At 37.7% G+C, this 15,577-nt stretch overlaps 1 protein-coding gene across 1 annotated transcript in view; it reads right to left on the bottom strand.

The window, feature by feature from the left end:
• The window catches only part of LOC124276127 (ryanodine receptor-like), a 202,291-nt gene that overhangs the window by 124,954 nt on the left and 61,760 nt on the right, over window positions 1-15,577 (bottom strand). Inside the window, 1 exon segment of the mRNA XM_046711794.1 lies at window positions 10,807-10,929. Within this exon segment, the coding sequence (XP_046567750.1) occupies window positions 10,807-10,929 (123 nt within the window).

Raw genomic sequence — 15,577 nt, 5'->3', positions numbered from 1 at the left:
TTACAGAGTTTATTTCTGAAAAGAGTGACATATAGTGTACATTATTGTACCGAACATGTCCATTAAAGGTAGCCTAATGGTTTAAGCATCCATTCATTATGCTGAAGACCTGGGTTTGATTCCCCACATGGGTACAATATGTCAAGCCCATTTCTGGTGTCTCCCGCCGCGATATTGCTGGAATATTGCTAAAAGCGGCATAAAACCATACTCACTTAATTCATCATAAGTTGTGACATTCTGGTCTGTGCTGCAACCCTTGGTCATGGGTCAGTACAGAATTATGTTGTCCTATGCACTCTCCTTCCTTTTTATTTAATTCAATAGGCCAACAACTGTGTAGGTATGTTCAGGACAAGCTGGACAATCAATATCTCTGTGATGACAGAGTCTGGTAAATTTGTCTGGGAGCCTTCCTACCATCAAATATTGATTGGTAATCCACATTAGGTCACATTGGTAACATTTCAGCAAAAGGTTTTTCCCTTAAGGATGTTCCTGGCGTAACATTTCACATACACACAAGGGCACTTTCCTGCCGTGACATCAATTATTCACACACTTACACACAGTTTTTTTTCTCAAGTTGTACATATGCTTTGAAAATCTTAATGTCTTTAAGGGTGTAATTATCGCAGCAAATCTCTGCTATTTTCTTTAAAGTAAAACATAATTTGAAGTAATTGTTGAAACCATTTGGCAGCATTTCTTTCAACCTTCCTGTCAGCCCTCATGTACCCTATTTATACCATCCAAAAAAAGAAGGGGATATTCCATTTTGCGAGCATACCACTAGCCAATGCCAATGCATATGAGAAAAAGTAATATATCCATACAGATGAAACATTTCCAAAGGAATGGAATAAATTGTCATATTTTCCCTTAAATTTATCTTCATCATCTGTTTCCTTCTTGGCTTCATCATTTGCATTTTATCAATCTTGTAAATCCAATATCCCCTACATTTTTGGGATGGTATACATACTGCTGTCTCCATTCACCACCTCATGCTTGAAAACAGTATAAGTATCGATACCCAAACATCGCTATTGACTGACTGACTGAGTTTTGGTTTTACGCCGCTTTTAGCAATATTCCAGCAACATCACGGCGGGGAACACCAGAAATGGGCTTCACACATTGTACCCATGTGGGGATTCGAACCCGGGTCTTCGGCGTGACGAGCCAATGCTTTAACCACTAGGCTACCCCACCGACCCTCGCTATTGAACAATAAAGAAGTGGATCATCCATAAAGACTTGCCAGTCCTAGCATTTCTTTCCAAAAAACTGTTAACGCTGGAATTAAGCGAATATGAGCATCAAACTGTACATCAAACTGTTTAAAAATTCGAATACTTTCAACAACATGACAGCAAATGCTCACAAAGCTTCAAAGCCACAGTTTCCACATCAAAGAAACCTTCTCTCCTGACCTGCCGGAGGAGGCAGCCTTCATTTCACCCACCCACAGAATAACACAAATTGTACATGCATACAGAATGACTGTTAAATGCATAACCCAGTCTTCAGGGACAGTGCGGCAGCCGAGATGCAGAAATCAAATTATTCCCAGTTTTTCCTCCAGTTTTCACATCGTCAACTACTTTTCACTTCTGGCTCTGTCAGTCAAGACGAAAATGGAGAAGAACTGAATCCTCAAGAGAGTGTTTGAAGACAACACATAATTAAACAGATTCCCTGCAGAGCAAAGCCATGTGTGCTCAGGACTACCGGGTTGGCAAATAATTCTTTTGGGAAGAAAATGAAATTTAGAGAACTGGAATCAATTTTCCTAGCACTGAAAGTCCTCATCACCCTTGCTGGAATCTCAAAATTCAAGAAATGCATTTAAAGGTATTGCTTTCCATTTTGGTGCTGCGACCTGCCGTTCATTTCATGCTTATACATCTATATTCATGCTACAGAAATAAGAACTACCATTGTACAGAAGCCAGTCCTTAACCATTTAACATTGGTGAAGATTCTACGTAATACTCAGTTCATATATAGACATTTCTTTTGTTGGAATAGTCACTTCACATACAGGAGGGGAGGTGGGGTAGCCCAGTGGTTAAAGCGTTCGCTCATCACATCGAAGATCTAGGTTAGATTCCCCACATGTGCACATTGTGTGAAGCCCATTTCTGGTGTCCCCCATGGTGATATTGCTGGAATATTGATAAATGCAGCACAAAACCCAACCCAACTCACTCATTCATATACAGGAATCTGTTCTGTTCACATATTCCATTCATATATACCTTCCCCTTCCAAAGTTTAGACTCACTAGTGTAAATATAGCCACTTTCTTCAGGCAATTGTTCTAAACTAGATTTTGCAAAATATTCCATACTGTTTAAAGGTACTTTTTACTAATGAACTGATGTATTGTAAACCAAATTCGTAACATTGAAAAGATTTATTGTCATGAGTTCAATAAATGACAAAAATCAGTGATAAATTGGCAAATTCTTAACAGCTCTTTACACCAAAATGCAGCTGTTCACTTGCACGATATTTGCACATGCTGTTCAGCAATTTGATGCATGATCCTCGTCCAATTCATCTGCATAAGGTTTGCAGTTGGTTCCCCAAGTTAGTGGAGAAATCAATCTTCGATGTAACCATATAAATATACATAATGCATAGTGAGTGTAAACTTTTGATGGTAAGTATAGAAGTGTTTTGTTTGCTTGTTATTTAACATTGCAGTCAGCAATATTCTAGGTGTGTAACAGCCCCTGTAAACACCTGAATTTGGACCGGTCAAATCAGTGATTGATTCGGTGATACACAATCAAGCAAGCCTAAATACCTAATTGTTTAAACCACCTCCTCGGGCTAGTTGGTAGTCGAGGCCTGGGTTTGACTGGCCAACATAGGCACAATGTGTGAAGCCAATGTCAAGTATCTGTCTTTCCCTCTGATAATGTAGCTAAACGTTGTTATGCAACCAAAAGAAATCACTCATCTATGGTCGGGCGGTGGGGTGGCTTTGTGGTTAAAGCGTTTGCTCGTCACACCAAAGACCCGGGTTCGATTCCCCACATGGGTACAATGTTTGAAGCCAATTTCTGGTGTCCCCCGCCGTGATATTGCTGGAATATTGCTAAAAGCGGCGTAAAACCAAACTCACTCACTCATCTATGGTCACTTATGACAAACATAGGTTAGTTAGGACCAATTTTAACCTAAATCTCCATGGAGGAAATCTGCTTACTGAATACTGTGACACCGATGGTGAACAGCCATGACATCACATTTTCAAGCATGCTAAAACATGAAAGACTCTTATGTTTAAATTAATTTGTTGTGTAAAACCTCTGCTAAGATCTGACTTCCTTCTGATATATAGTGTAAAGAATGCAAAGTATCATAGAAATTCACATAGGTAGTCAAATTTGTCTGCCCTACCATGTATGATGGTGGTGTTGAAATGGGTTAATACACTATGTTAGGAATGTACATGCATCTGTATGTGGCTGTTTGTCAGGGGTGGAAATAACCCATTGCCCAACGTCCGAGTCCAGTGTTTTTTTCTGTCTGGCAAGCAAATTTGTATATCACACTGTACCGGTGTCCAGTTGACTTTCCAATGTTAATTATGTTGTTTATTTTATAAAATCAACAAGAAAACGGCCGGTATAGTGGAAAAATTATCAGGGCAAGTGATTTTACATGTGCCACTGTACCGGAGTACACTAGCAATTTTAAAGTTATTTCCACCCCTGGTTTGTACTAGTTGTGTGTTATAGTGCCATCCCATTGAGATACCATGCTGTGGTTTTACATGTATATCTCCCTCAGAAACACTATACCAACCTAACCTATCAGTTATCTCATACCCTCAATGCTGACTGCCAGGCTAGGAAACAACATGTACCATGATCAAGGGTTGAGTCATGGACCTTCAATACTCCAGTTAGACGCACTATCCACTAAGCCATGTATGAATCTCCAAAAGGAGCTAGATCTTATTCGACAAGAATGTACATACATCTGTATGTGGCTGTTTGTACTAGCTCTGAGTTATAGTGCCATCCCATTGAGATACCATGCCGTGGTTAAATATGTATATCTCCCTCAGAAACACTATACGGACTAACTGTCTTATTCCCTCAATGCTGAGTGCCAGGCTAGGCAACAACATGTACCGTGATCAAGGATTGAACCATCAACCTTCACTGCTCCAGTTAGACACTCTATCCACTAGACCAAGGAGCAATCTTGACTTGTATAAAACTCCAAAAGGAGCTGGACCCCATTTGATGGAACCAGAAGCAGAACCTGTGACGCTATAGGTGGCTTAATTAACATGTCCACAAGAAGAAAAATAAGTGATAATAAACACCTTCACCCAACAATGCTCGATTAATGAAATATACAACTCAAAAGAAGTAAAGAACACCTAATTCATTCCTATTGCTATCGTTCATCTGTCATGTGAGTGAATCAAATATACTCTAACTTATTAAGTGTAGTATAAATACAAACTTGATTATTCCCTGGAGACAAATGCTGTAAATGCAATCATATCAAAATCATAAAACATCAAAATTTGAAAAAGCATATACAAGGATATATACAATCATATACATATGACAAAAGACATAAAAAATTAAACATTTTAAGATACATAAAAACAAATGTTACACTTGTATTTAACGTGACAAAAACAAAAGCAAGAACCCAAACTTTCAAAACTAATCAAAATGCACATCTGTCAAATAGACACTAGACAACCAACAATCTTGGATCACACTCATGCTTCATACAAATAACCAGGTTAATTATGGAACGTAGATTGGCATGAGGTTTATTTACTTTCTCCAAATCTCCATGGAGATGCATGAATAAACACTACATATCCCATACACCATCTCCTAAAGATAAACAACCATCACTGGGAAAACAAGCTGTGGCTTGTAATGAAAGACAGCGTATCCCTGTGATGTGCAGTGCACATGGGTGGGGGAGTGTTGTATCAGGTTGTGTCAGTCTGAACTTGAGGAATCTGGCCCAAGGATGGAGCTCATATATAATAGACTAGGTTCGATTATTGTCAACTCCAATCAGTTTACTTTCAGGAAGGTAAATCAGTAGGTATTATCTCCCACTCACTGTATATTGATTGTTAAAACAAAGTTGTCATATTGTACTATGTCGGTCTACTCTATACTACAGACAAAACCCATGTAGTTCTGTAAGGTATGAATGCAGATTACACCATCAGCATTACCAAAGCAAAGATAAATGGCTACATTTTTGTATACTTGTATCATAAAGGCCAAATATCCTAAGATCAGCAAAATAGTCGTTTAAATTTGTTTCTAATTACTGTCAACCTTGATGATTAAAATAAATGAGATCATATATAATACATGCCCAAGGACAGCCATAAGCATTTGCTCAACACCTGAGCCTTGACAGATACAGCTTTGTCAGTATACCAAGTTGTGTGTGCCCTTCTAAACAATTCATAACATGAAATTCTTCTAAAATAACCTTTTTTTTCAATCTAAATAAATTCAAACATCCAATATAATTCTTTTATCCATCATGATGCCCTCTTTATTACCTAATAAACCCATTTAAACAATGCCTACAAAAATATTGTGTTAACCTCTTGAGAATTTCTTGCACCTGAATTGATGTGTAACATGTATCATCATGCTGGGGATAAAATACTGTTTACTGATCAGTTGCTGAATTTATAGTAATTAATATAGAAATGATTTTCAAATCAAACACCTGGACATGTGAACATAATAGCATAACATTTCTGTCCACTACTACTTACAAACATTATGTTCTACGTGTCAGTTTCATGGATCAATACTCATGCTGTTGATCACTGGACTGTCTGGTCCAGACTTGATTATTTACATTTAGCTGGAATACTGCCAACTACGGCTTTAAACAACAACCAAACCAACCCTTTACATCGATCTATGTGGTTGTTTCCAGTTATATTCGCGCCACAAATAGCTGCCAAATTACCGATGTGACATTGTGGAAGCGGCAATTACTGCCTCACCGTAAGATTATTTCAGGCCTTTGTGTTTATATAGGTTTCATAATTGCCACCGAGTTCACTTCACAAGTATTACTATGTTTACAGGCAGAAGTGATTACTGAGAGCTGCTCTGGCCATCGGGACAAGAAAAGGACTTGTGCCATGATTATAGTAGTGAAACAATTGATTTTTAACAGGGCCATCGATCGACCTTGAAATTCCACACGATTATAGTTTGCCAAATCGAAAAAGAAATTCTGTACAATAAGTTAACAGATTAATTTGCAGAAGCGACCTTGAGATGAGCCAGCCACCAGTGCAAGCAATCAACTGACCAGCATAACATTTGTCATTGATTAAATACTACTCAAAAATGTTAAAGAACATGTCCCCCGCCGTGATGTTGCTGGAATATTGCTAAAAGCGGCGTAAAACCAAATTCAGTCAGTCAGTCAGTTAAAGAACATAGTCATCTGAAAATATCAGACATTCTTTGATTTCTTTTGAGAAGTATGAATCAGTTTGCATTAGCAGAGGTACAGAGAACTTTTTGGGTCTTTGAGTTATGTACTCGCTTGTGTTCATCTCAATTGGGTATCCTAATTTTCCTTTGAGTAGACCGCCTCCGTGGTGTAGTGGTTAGAGCCTCCGCCCAGAGAGCGGAAGGTCGCGGGTTCGATCCCCAACCGCGTCATACAGAAAGACGGTAAAATATGGTACTTGTTGGTCCCTGCCTGGCGATCAGCATTAATGGGTACAAGAAGGGCTGGTCGGCTCGGAGTCAGTATAATGTGTCTGAGTGGGGTATTCATGCTTCACTGCGGCATGGTATCTCAGTGGGCTAGCACTATAAAACAAGCTTAAGTCTGGGCTAGTACAAGCAGCCACACATAAACACACACACGCAAGCACGTCGTCATGTGAGCGAAATATTCTCAAGTAAGATGTTAAACCCAATTTCACCTCACCTCCTTTGGGTAACCAACTAAATTGTACCCACCTCACTCAAACTCAGTTGGGTATTTTGCCATTTTTCATTAATTGTAAAAATATAATCAAGTTTAAATGTTATTTATATTGGATCTGTAATATGAGAAACAATAAGAAAGACTGCAAGTTGCCAAGTTCATGTGTTGAAATAGAACCTCTGAATATACCTAAGTTATTTCATCTATGCACCGGTGCGCAAGCTATGATTCGACGTTTTTGTGTGTACGCATGTAAGATCAAATTTATTGAGTATTTACAAAAAGTCAAGCGTAAGAATTGAAATTTCACATAAATATTTGCACAATTTACGCAGATATGCAGCTTATCTGTACCTCTGCCTAAGTATCTAAAAAAATTCTTTGTGAGCAATCCTGTGATTTTTACATACCCGGTATATACAAATCTTTAATTGTCAATTAGAAGTTTCAATAAAGGTACATGTTTAAGATGTACAAATCTGGCACTGTGTTCTATCTCCCAGTAAGCGCTCTGCTGACCACCAATCCAATTATTACCATAAATATCAGCATGACAGACAAAGTATCGTCACTGGTCATTCTGATTGTTGTCGTACTCCTAGGCTCCTTTCACGAAGCAACCTTTACTAAGGTTAACCTTAACTCCCATTCTTTAACATTGCACTAAGGTTACCTTAATGACTTACGATCACCTTAGTGCTTTGTGAAAGGAGGCCCTGATCTTTGTCAACACTACTGACTGGCCCCTTATAAGGGAATCATAATATGACAACCTTGTCAGACACTGACACGTGACAGGATTTCAACAGATACTAACCACAGACACAGACATTTTACAAATATGCATTGTGTTTTAAATATACTACTCAAAAGAGGATAAGAAATATCCAGCTGCATTTAATTACTGAGCCAAGACAGATTAACTTCTGTCATATGAAAGAATCAGGTGATCTTTAACTTCTTTGATAGATACTGACCACAGACAAAGACATTTGAAGAATATGCATTGTTGTAAACGTACCACTGAAAAACAACTAAAGAACATCCAATTATTTATTACTGAACCAAGACAGATTCACAACTGTAATATGAAAGAATCTTTAACTTTTTTTCATTGTATAACTAAACCTGATAAGGGTAAAATGGCCAGGAACATCTGGCATTATCTTACCTCACACAAAAATGTTGTTTACTGATTGGCTGAGTGCTCTATTACGTTCAATGTACCCCACTTACAAGCAAGTAACATTTTCTATGTTACCTGCTGGGAATGCCAAACTGTATGAATTCATTTGGTACTTCATGTTAGTAATTCTTTATTTCCAATAATTGAGTCACGTATGATAAACTGAAATTACCGATGTTTTGCGAATGCAAATCGATGGAAGGGAGATAACTCTAACTTTGTTTTTCTTGTCGTCTGGTTGTCGGTATTGGCTAATTGCCTCCTTATTATGATCTGATACCCGTGCTTCAAACAGTTACAAATTAACATTGAGGTGTTTGGTAAGATAAATACATTGTTCACTGGTCCCTTGGGGCCCATTGGTTGATGTACACTCAGACCATCCCCACAGGGTACAATCCTGCATAGATCATACACTGCTGTCTACAGATAGTATGGCACTGTGATTCAGTCACAGCATCTGGTTGTTCTACACACAGGAGCATCTGGACTAGCAGAGTTAAGACACCTTGTTTACATACAAAGCTGTATAGGGATTAGGCTGTAGGTCTCAAGCAGCACTGCAGAAGCAAAATCTAAATGTAAACACATCATTCGTATCTAAATGCTAAATGCATTAATGTCTATTTTTAGTTCTATCTGCTGAATGCCACAAGCTCATCTTTGCAGTCTGTTTCAAACAAGTGCTACAGTGGTTGCTGAAAATTGGTGCAGATAAACCATCACACCACCCTCTATTGCCAGGTAAGGGCAGACAACTCTGTGGGAAACTAAGTGAACTGGTGAATTCAGACTCTAGTGCTTGGTCATTCCTATTTTGAGAGGATAAAGCATGTTTTACAATCCGTGAGCACCTTTCGGAAACAATATGGTCATGTGATGAACCTACTCATGATGTTGCAACAAAACAAAACAAAAAAGGTATAAAGATGAAATATATACCTGGTCGAAATTTACCTTTTTCACAAATTCAAATTTTCCTTTCTAAAATTCAAATAAAACAGTGGCAGATGTATTACATCTTCTCCCACTATTATGGGACTGGCCATGAACAGATATTACAGATATCAGAATGTGGAGCCTTCTTACAGGAATACTTTCAATATTGCTGTGGTCAGTTGAAGCACCCTCAAAAAATTAAACTAAGGCAGAGACAAACAACTGATCAACTTTCAATGGCCTCATCATTCTGCCATTGTTCAAAAGAATAAATCATTTACAAAATATGATTCTGATGCTGAAGTCAACCATTTTCTACTGCATACTTTAACCAAAACAAATATTTCTGTTTCATGGTCACAAGACTCCAGCACTTATACCAGATAAGAAAAAGCAATATGCAGAAAGCATGAACCAGATATAAACATATATATATATATATAGATAGATATATAGATATGTATACACATTATATCATACAATGAAACCTTCCTCTGGGTTTTATGCGACATGTAACTGTGTGTCCAAAACGCACAAATGTAGAGAATGGACGCAGAAAAAACATGAACTGCGTCCAGGAAATGCAAAATATTATTCATAGTACCCACATGAAATCTATGACTTTGCTAATTGTCTTGTTGTTTCTTTCAAAGCAGTTACATGGATCATTTCACCAATCAGTTCACATGATCATTGGTTCACTCCAGGCTCGAAAGAGATGATCAAAACGTACAGTTCTCTACACTGTTACTTCATAGGACCATTGTATTGCTTGCAAAGACCCTTAAAACTAATAATTGGGGGTATCCAGGATCGCCATGTCTGTGAGTCAAGGTCAACCCTGCTTCCTGTCCCAGAACAGTGTTATATCAAAATATGTCGCCAAAAACAACATATTTTGAAGCTCCATGTGGAATCTATGCTAACATCACCCTCCCAAAAACTGTTCAGAAATTTACTTATCTGTTACCTGAACTGAAGAAGGTTTCACTGCATTATATATTGTTTATACAAAATATATGCACAAATAGAAGTTTCAAGAAGGAGTCCCTGGCAAAATAAGCATGGTATGAAATAGTAATGAAAATGCATGGCCCCTTTCCAAGCTGAAGGTAGATGCCTTCTTACCTGACAGCCAACCTGAAATTAAATCTCACAGCTTATGGGCCTCACTTAGACTGGGAAAATAGCCAACTGACATGATAATCAGTCCAAAGGTTCTGTAGCTCATCTTTCAATCAAAATATCAAATACTTCTATTTCACAGCATAATTCTAACTTGATTCTAATTAAATTCTATTCTACATTTATTTCATTCTACTCATGTCAAATATTACTGTCTCTTTCCTTCAACCAACAATAACCTTGATCATAATTATATTTCACAAGCAATATAACTTCTTAATTTAACTCGAGACTAAAAATATTAGCACAAATGAAACAGTATACATAAACTGTTTTTTTCTTTTGTTTTCTTTTAATCTGCAATGGAAGTATGGCAATGAATTTTATACTTTTTAGAAACAGAAGAAATCTAGACTTTCTAATAAAAACCAAAGACAAGTTTCAGTATCTGTATAAGAGACAGCATTGTCATCACAAGTTAATCATAAAATCTATTTAGGCTCAAATCTATTTAGGCTCAATATTTTTTGAAACAGCTACATCATGAACAGAATGATTAAAGAACTTACTCTGCTTGATATGTTCTCGAGAAAGCACATGCGGTTTCCAAATCCCTCAGCAGCCAGACAGACACGGTCGGTGGAGCTGCTATCCTTGGAGGGTGCGATGCAGCTAAGGCAGACCATGTCATCCTGGAAAACAGAGACATCAGCATCATTATCATTGCTTTTGTTGTAATATGCAAGATGGCCAGTGTCTTCCTTGGAATGGGGAGACAGATGTATGATCATAACTAGTGGCATTAGATCCCCATTTCCATGTCTGACTACATGTTACTGTTAGTTTCAAATCGATATTGAACACCTGTTCATCATTCTATGGTAAATAGTTCTTGAACATCAAGTCCTAAAATATCCTGGTATATCCAGTCATTTAACCTCCTGTCAGAGTTATTTATGTAGACCATGAAACATCAAGTCATTAAATATTAGGGCTGCGCAATATAACCGGTTTACCGGTATTTACCGGTTCAGACATGAAAACGATACGTATTGCGATACGCTGATCAAAAACCGGTATTTTGACATGCATTCGGAAAACTTTGTAACACTCGGAAATCTTCTGATATTTCCTTGTTTCATTTGTGCCAAATGTTATTTACATTTGTATTTTGTCATGATTAAAAGGTTTTATTTTTAAAGCTTAATCAAGCACAGTGATTTTGATGTCTCTTTGCTTTATAAATCAAGCATTAACTCAATGATAATTAGTTTTTAGTTACAAACAACTTCTTGCAATATATTGCAATACATATCGCAATATATGCTTTCGCATCGCAATATATCGGAATATGAAAAATCTCCGCAATACCCACCCCTATTAAATATCACCTTGGAACATCGAGTCATTGAATAACAACATGGAACATCAAGTCATTATATATCAAGATTGAACATCAAGTCATTAAATATCACCTTAGAACACTGAGTCATTAAATAACATCATGGAATATCAAGTCATTAAATATCACCATGGAACATCAAGTCATTAAATATCACCATGGAACATCAAGTCATCAAAAATCACTATAACATTTAAAGTCATTAAACATCACCATGACATTTCAAATCATTGAATATCACCATGGAATATCAAGTCATTAAACATCACCATGACACATCAACATTTAAAATATACCGGGTTTTTTCCGTTGAAATGAGTATAAAAATATTTTGCAAAGCCTACCACTCCTCTCCAACATCAGTCTATACATGTGAACAATTAAACCTGATTTTCTCACCCTCCATTGATATATTTGTCCTAGAAGATTCCCCATAGGAACCCTGTTACAATATCAGATCTCAGCTTCAGATATCTGAACATTTTTACCTGATACAACCTTAATGATCCCACAGTACATTTCTTCTTGGTAACCCTTGAACAGATTCTCAACCTACTACATAATGAAAATCACAGTGTCATGAAAGCACTCCTTTTCCAATTCTAAAAGTATAACCTTTCACTACTTTGACAACTTATATTACTCCAGAGCAAAGCTAATGGAAAACGTGATCAGATATTTGACTAGTATTAGTCCAATGCACAGTAATGTATCGTCTTAATCACCTCACAATTGCAATATCTCAACTTTTCCCTTGAGGGTGGTACATAAAAAGATAGGAAATCAATTTATTTGAATGACTTGTGAAATTACCCTATTTCTACCATCAGAGGAGGCATGGCTTCAGATTGAAATACCAAGGCCATTGAAGAGATTGAAAAATCAATTTTCAATATTGATGCCTCGTTCTTGATTAAAGCAATTAAACATTGCTTCATTGCATTCAATTTCGATGAACATGAATGCCAATAATATCATCAAATGTGCCTGAAACTTAATGTAAATGCGCACATGGCCTTATTATCTCCATGTGAAGATACTGGTTAGATCTGGATTACAGGAACCTGAGTTCGTTGGTCAGCGAGTGAGTATGATTTTACGTCGCATTTAGCAATATTCCAGCAACATCACGGCTGAGGACACCAGGAATGGGCTTCACATATTGTACCCATGTTGGGAATCGAACCTGGGCCTTCAGCGTGACAAGTGAACGCTTTAACCACTAGGCTACCCCACCGCCCCTGAGTTTGTTGGTGGAAACAAGTAACAGCAACAGGTCGACAGGTCTGACGATGTTGAAGAATTCCATATCTCAATTGCACATATTGATGCTCATGACATCAATCACTGGACAAATCCCATCACGGTGGAGCTCTGACTTACACAATGACCACTACATTGCCTACAGTGTCATCATATCCCAACTGTGTAGATTCGATGCTCATGCTGTTGATTGCTGGATTATCTTGTCCAGACTTGATTATTATTATAGACCTCCGCAGACATGAGAACAGCAAAGCACAAAAAGACTGAAAATTTAGTTTGGGTGTCTTGGGGGTCTTTGATTGCAGCTTTACATCGATCTAAAAAGCGTCAAAATGAAAATGAAATCTAAAATCCACAGGAAATCCATCATATAACAAACAAACAAACCAAAGCATTTTCAGAAATATAAAAAGAGACCCAGGGATCTCCTGAACTATTCTGCAGAATAATTTGAATCTTTAGGCCACCTCAGTCTTTAATGGTTGATGACAAGGACTTCTGTCTGTCCTGTTGAATTTTGACTATTGACATTCTGCTTATGTGAGTGAGTTTAGTTTCACGCCACACTCAGCAATATTCCAGCTATATGGCAGCGGTCTGTAAATAATTGAGTCTGGACCAGACAATCCAGTGATCAACAGCATTAGCATCGATCTGCGCCAATTGGGAACCGGCGACATGTATCAACCAAGTCAGCGAGCCTGGCCATCCGATCCAGTTAAGTCAGCCTCTACGACAAGCATGGGTTACTGAAGATCAATATTCTAACCTGAATCTTCACGGGTCTCTGCTCATGTAAACAGGTAGACATGTTTTTGACAGGTGATAATACTCTGAACATTTTGAAGCAGTTGAAAAAGCACTTATATAAATTATCACATCATTACTGCCAATCTGTTCTATGTGCAACTGGACAAATAGAAATCCTGCGCCACATTTGCCAGCAGTAATGAAATTGCTGTATATGGTCATAAAAACGATCAGGCTCGGTGCATCAAGACTTGCAGCCATCAGGATCAACTGTCATAAACTGAAGTTTAATCATATTACTCTCAGAGCTTTTCATCCATGCCATGAACTGCACCAAACCACCAGTGCACATTGAAATCAAGACTGGCTGAACTAAACTGTACCCCCAAGGGCCGAGATTCAGTTGGTGTAATGTGTTCAGCATCACGTCATCTATCAACACTGATACCTAGCCATGCAAATTAATCTTTTACTTTTAAACATCTCCTCAGGTAAGGGTAATCATACATAACACTCAGAACAACCCAACTTACAACATTGAAAACAAGTGACAGATTATAACATCACCTTGTGACATTCCTTTTTTCTGGCTATTTCTGAATAGGTGACAGGAAGGCATGTATTTTTCAATATTAACTTTTTTAAATGTAATCAGACAGATTAATTAAGTAGCTGAACAAAAACTGAAATATAAGCAGGAATTTACCTGGAGTCCTGTATTTGGGGTCCCTGGGACTCCTACTCTTAATTTTCAGGGGTCCTGGACAACAAAATGGGGGTCCCAGACACTTAAATATTATTATTAATACTGTTATTGTATTGTGTATCATGATCATCGCATTGTTACAGTAACTAAATTGCAAATGATACCATAACCCAGCTAGTAGTAAACTCAGTGATAACTTATTGTTACTTGATTGGAATTTTTACAAAAAAGTATTTGGACTTTTTCTGCTACCCTGTGCATGCGCTAATAAATTTTGTTGCGTCCATTGTCAATTTTTATGAGTATAGGACGCAGGAATTCGTGTTCTGTAAATCCCTGATAAGATTACATTCCTTAGTATTGACAAGTACAATACAAGTACATGCCACCTTCAATACAAGTACTCTCCCAACTTCAGTGTTCCCCAAGACAAGTTCAACTGCTTTCATTAATTAATGATTATAAATACTGATGGACAAACAACTGCTTTCATTAATTAATGATTATAAATTCTGATGGACAAACAACTGCTTTCATTAATTAATGATTATAAATACTGATGGACAAACATTTGATCTTACTGAAAATGCTGAACTAAAACAGTTTTTGCATCATTTTTTTTTCCATTCAGAGAAACTGTCCACTTCCAGCCATCATCCTCAACCTCTATCCCTAGTCTGTCTCACAGTCCCTGAACCACATTATTTCCCTACTGCCAAGCCCTTTCTGCAATGCTTAAGCTCTAAATGAAGCAAGTCTAGATTTCAGGCTGATTCTCCAGTGTTTGCTGGGACTCTTTTTCAATGTAAAAGGAATTGTTTGTCTCTATCAAAATTACATATATTCAGAAACTAAGCATTAGTATACCTCTATCCCATGTACTAGTGAGTGAGTGAGTTTAGTTTTACGCCGCACTCAGCAATATTCCAGCTATATGGCGGCAGTCTGTAAATAATCGAGTCTGGACCAGACAATCCAGTGATCAACAGCATGAGCATCGATTCTGCGTAATTGGGAACCGATGACATGTGTCAACCAAGTCAGCGAGCCTGACCACCCGATCCCGTTAGTCGCCTTTTACGACAAGCATAGTCGCCTTTTGTGGCAAGCATGGGTTGCTGAAGACCTATTCTACCCCGGATCTTCACGGGTCCCATGTACTACATGTTGGGTAAATTAAGTTCCTCTCAATGAGTTATATGACACTGAAGAGCAG

The sequence above is a fragment of the Haliotis rubra genome, unplaced genomic scaffold (genome assembly GCF_003918875.1).
Source record: "Haliotis rubra isolate DU_JTF1 unplaced genomic scaffold, ASM391887v1 Scf206, whole genome shotgun sequence".
NCBI lineage: Eukaryota > Metazoa > Mollusca > Gastropoda > Lepetellida > Haliotidae > Haliotis > Haliotis rubra.
Note: the sequence above shows the minus strand (reverse complement) of the source record. Positions and strands in the feature narration are given on the sequence as shown.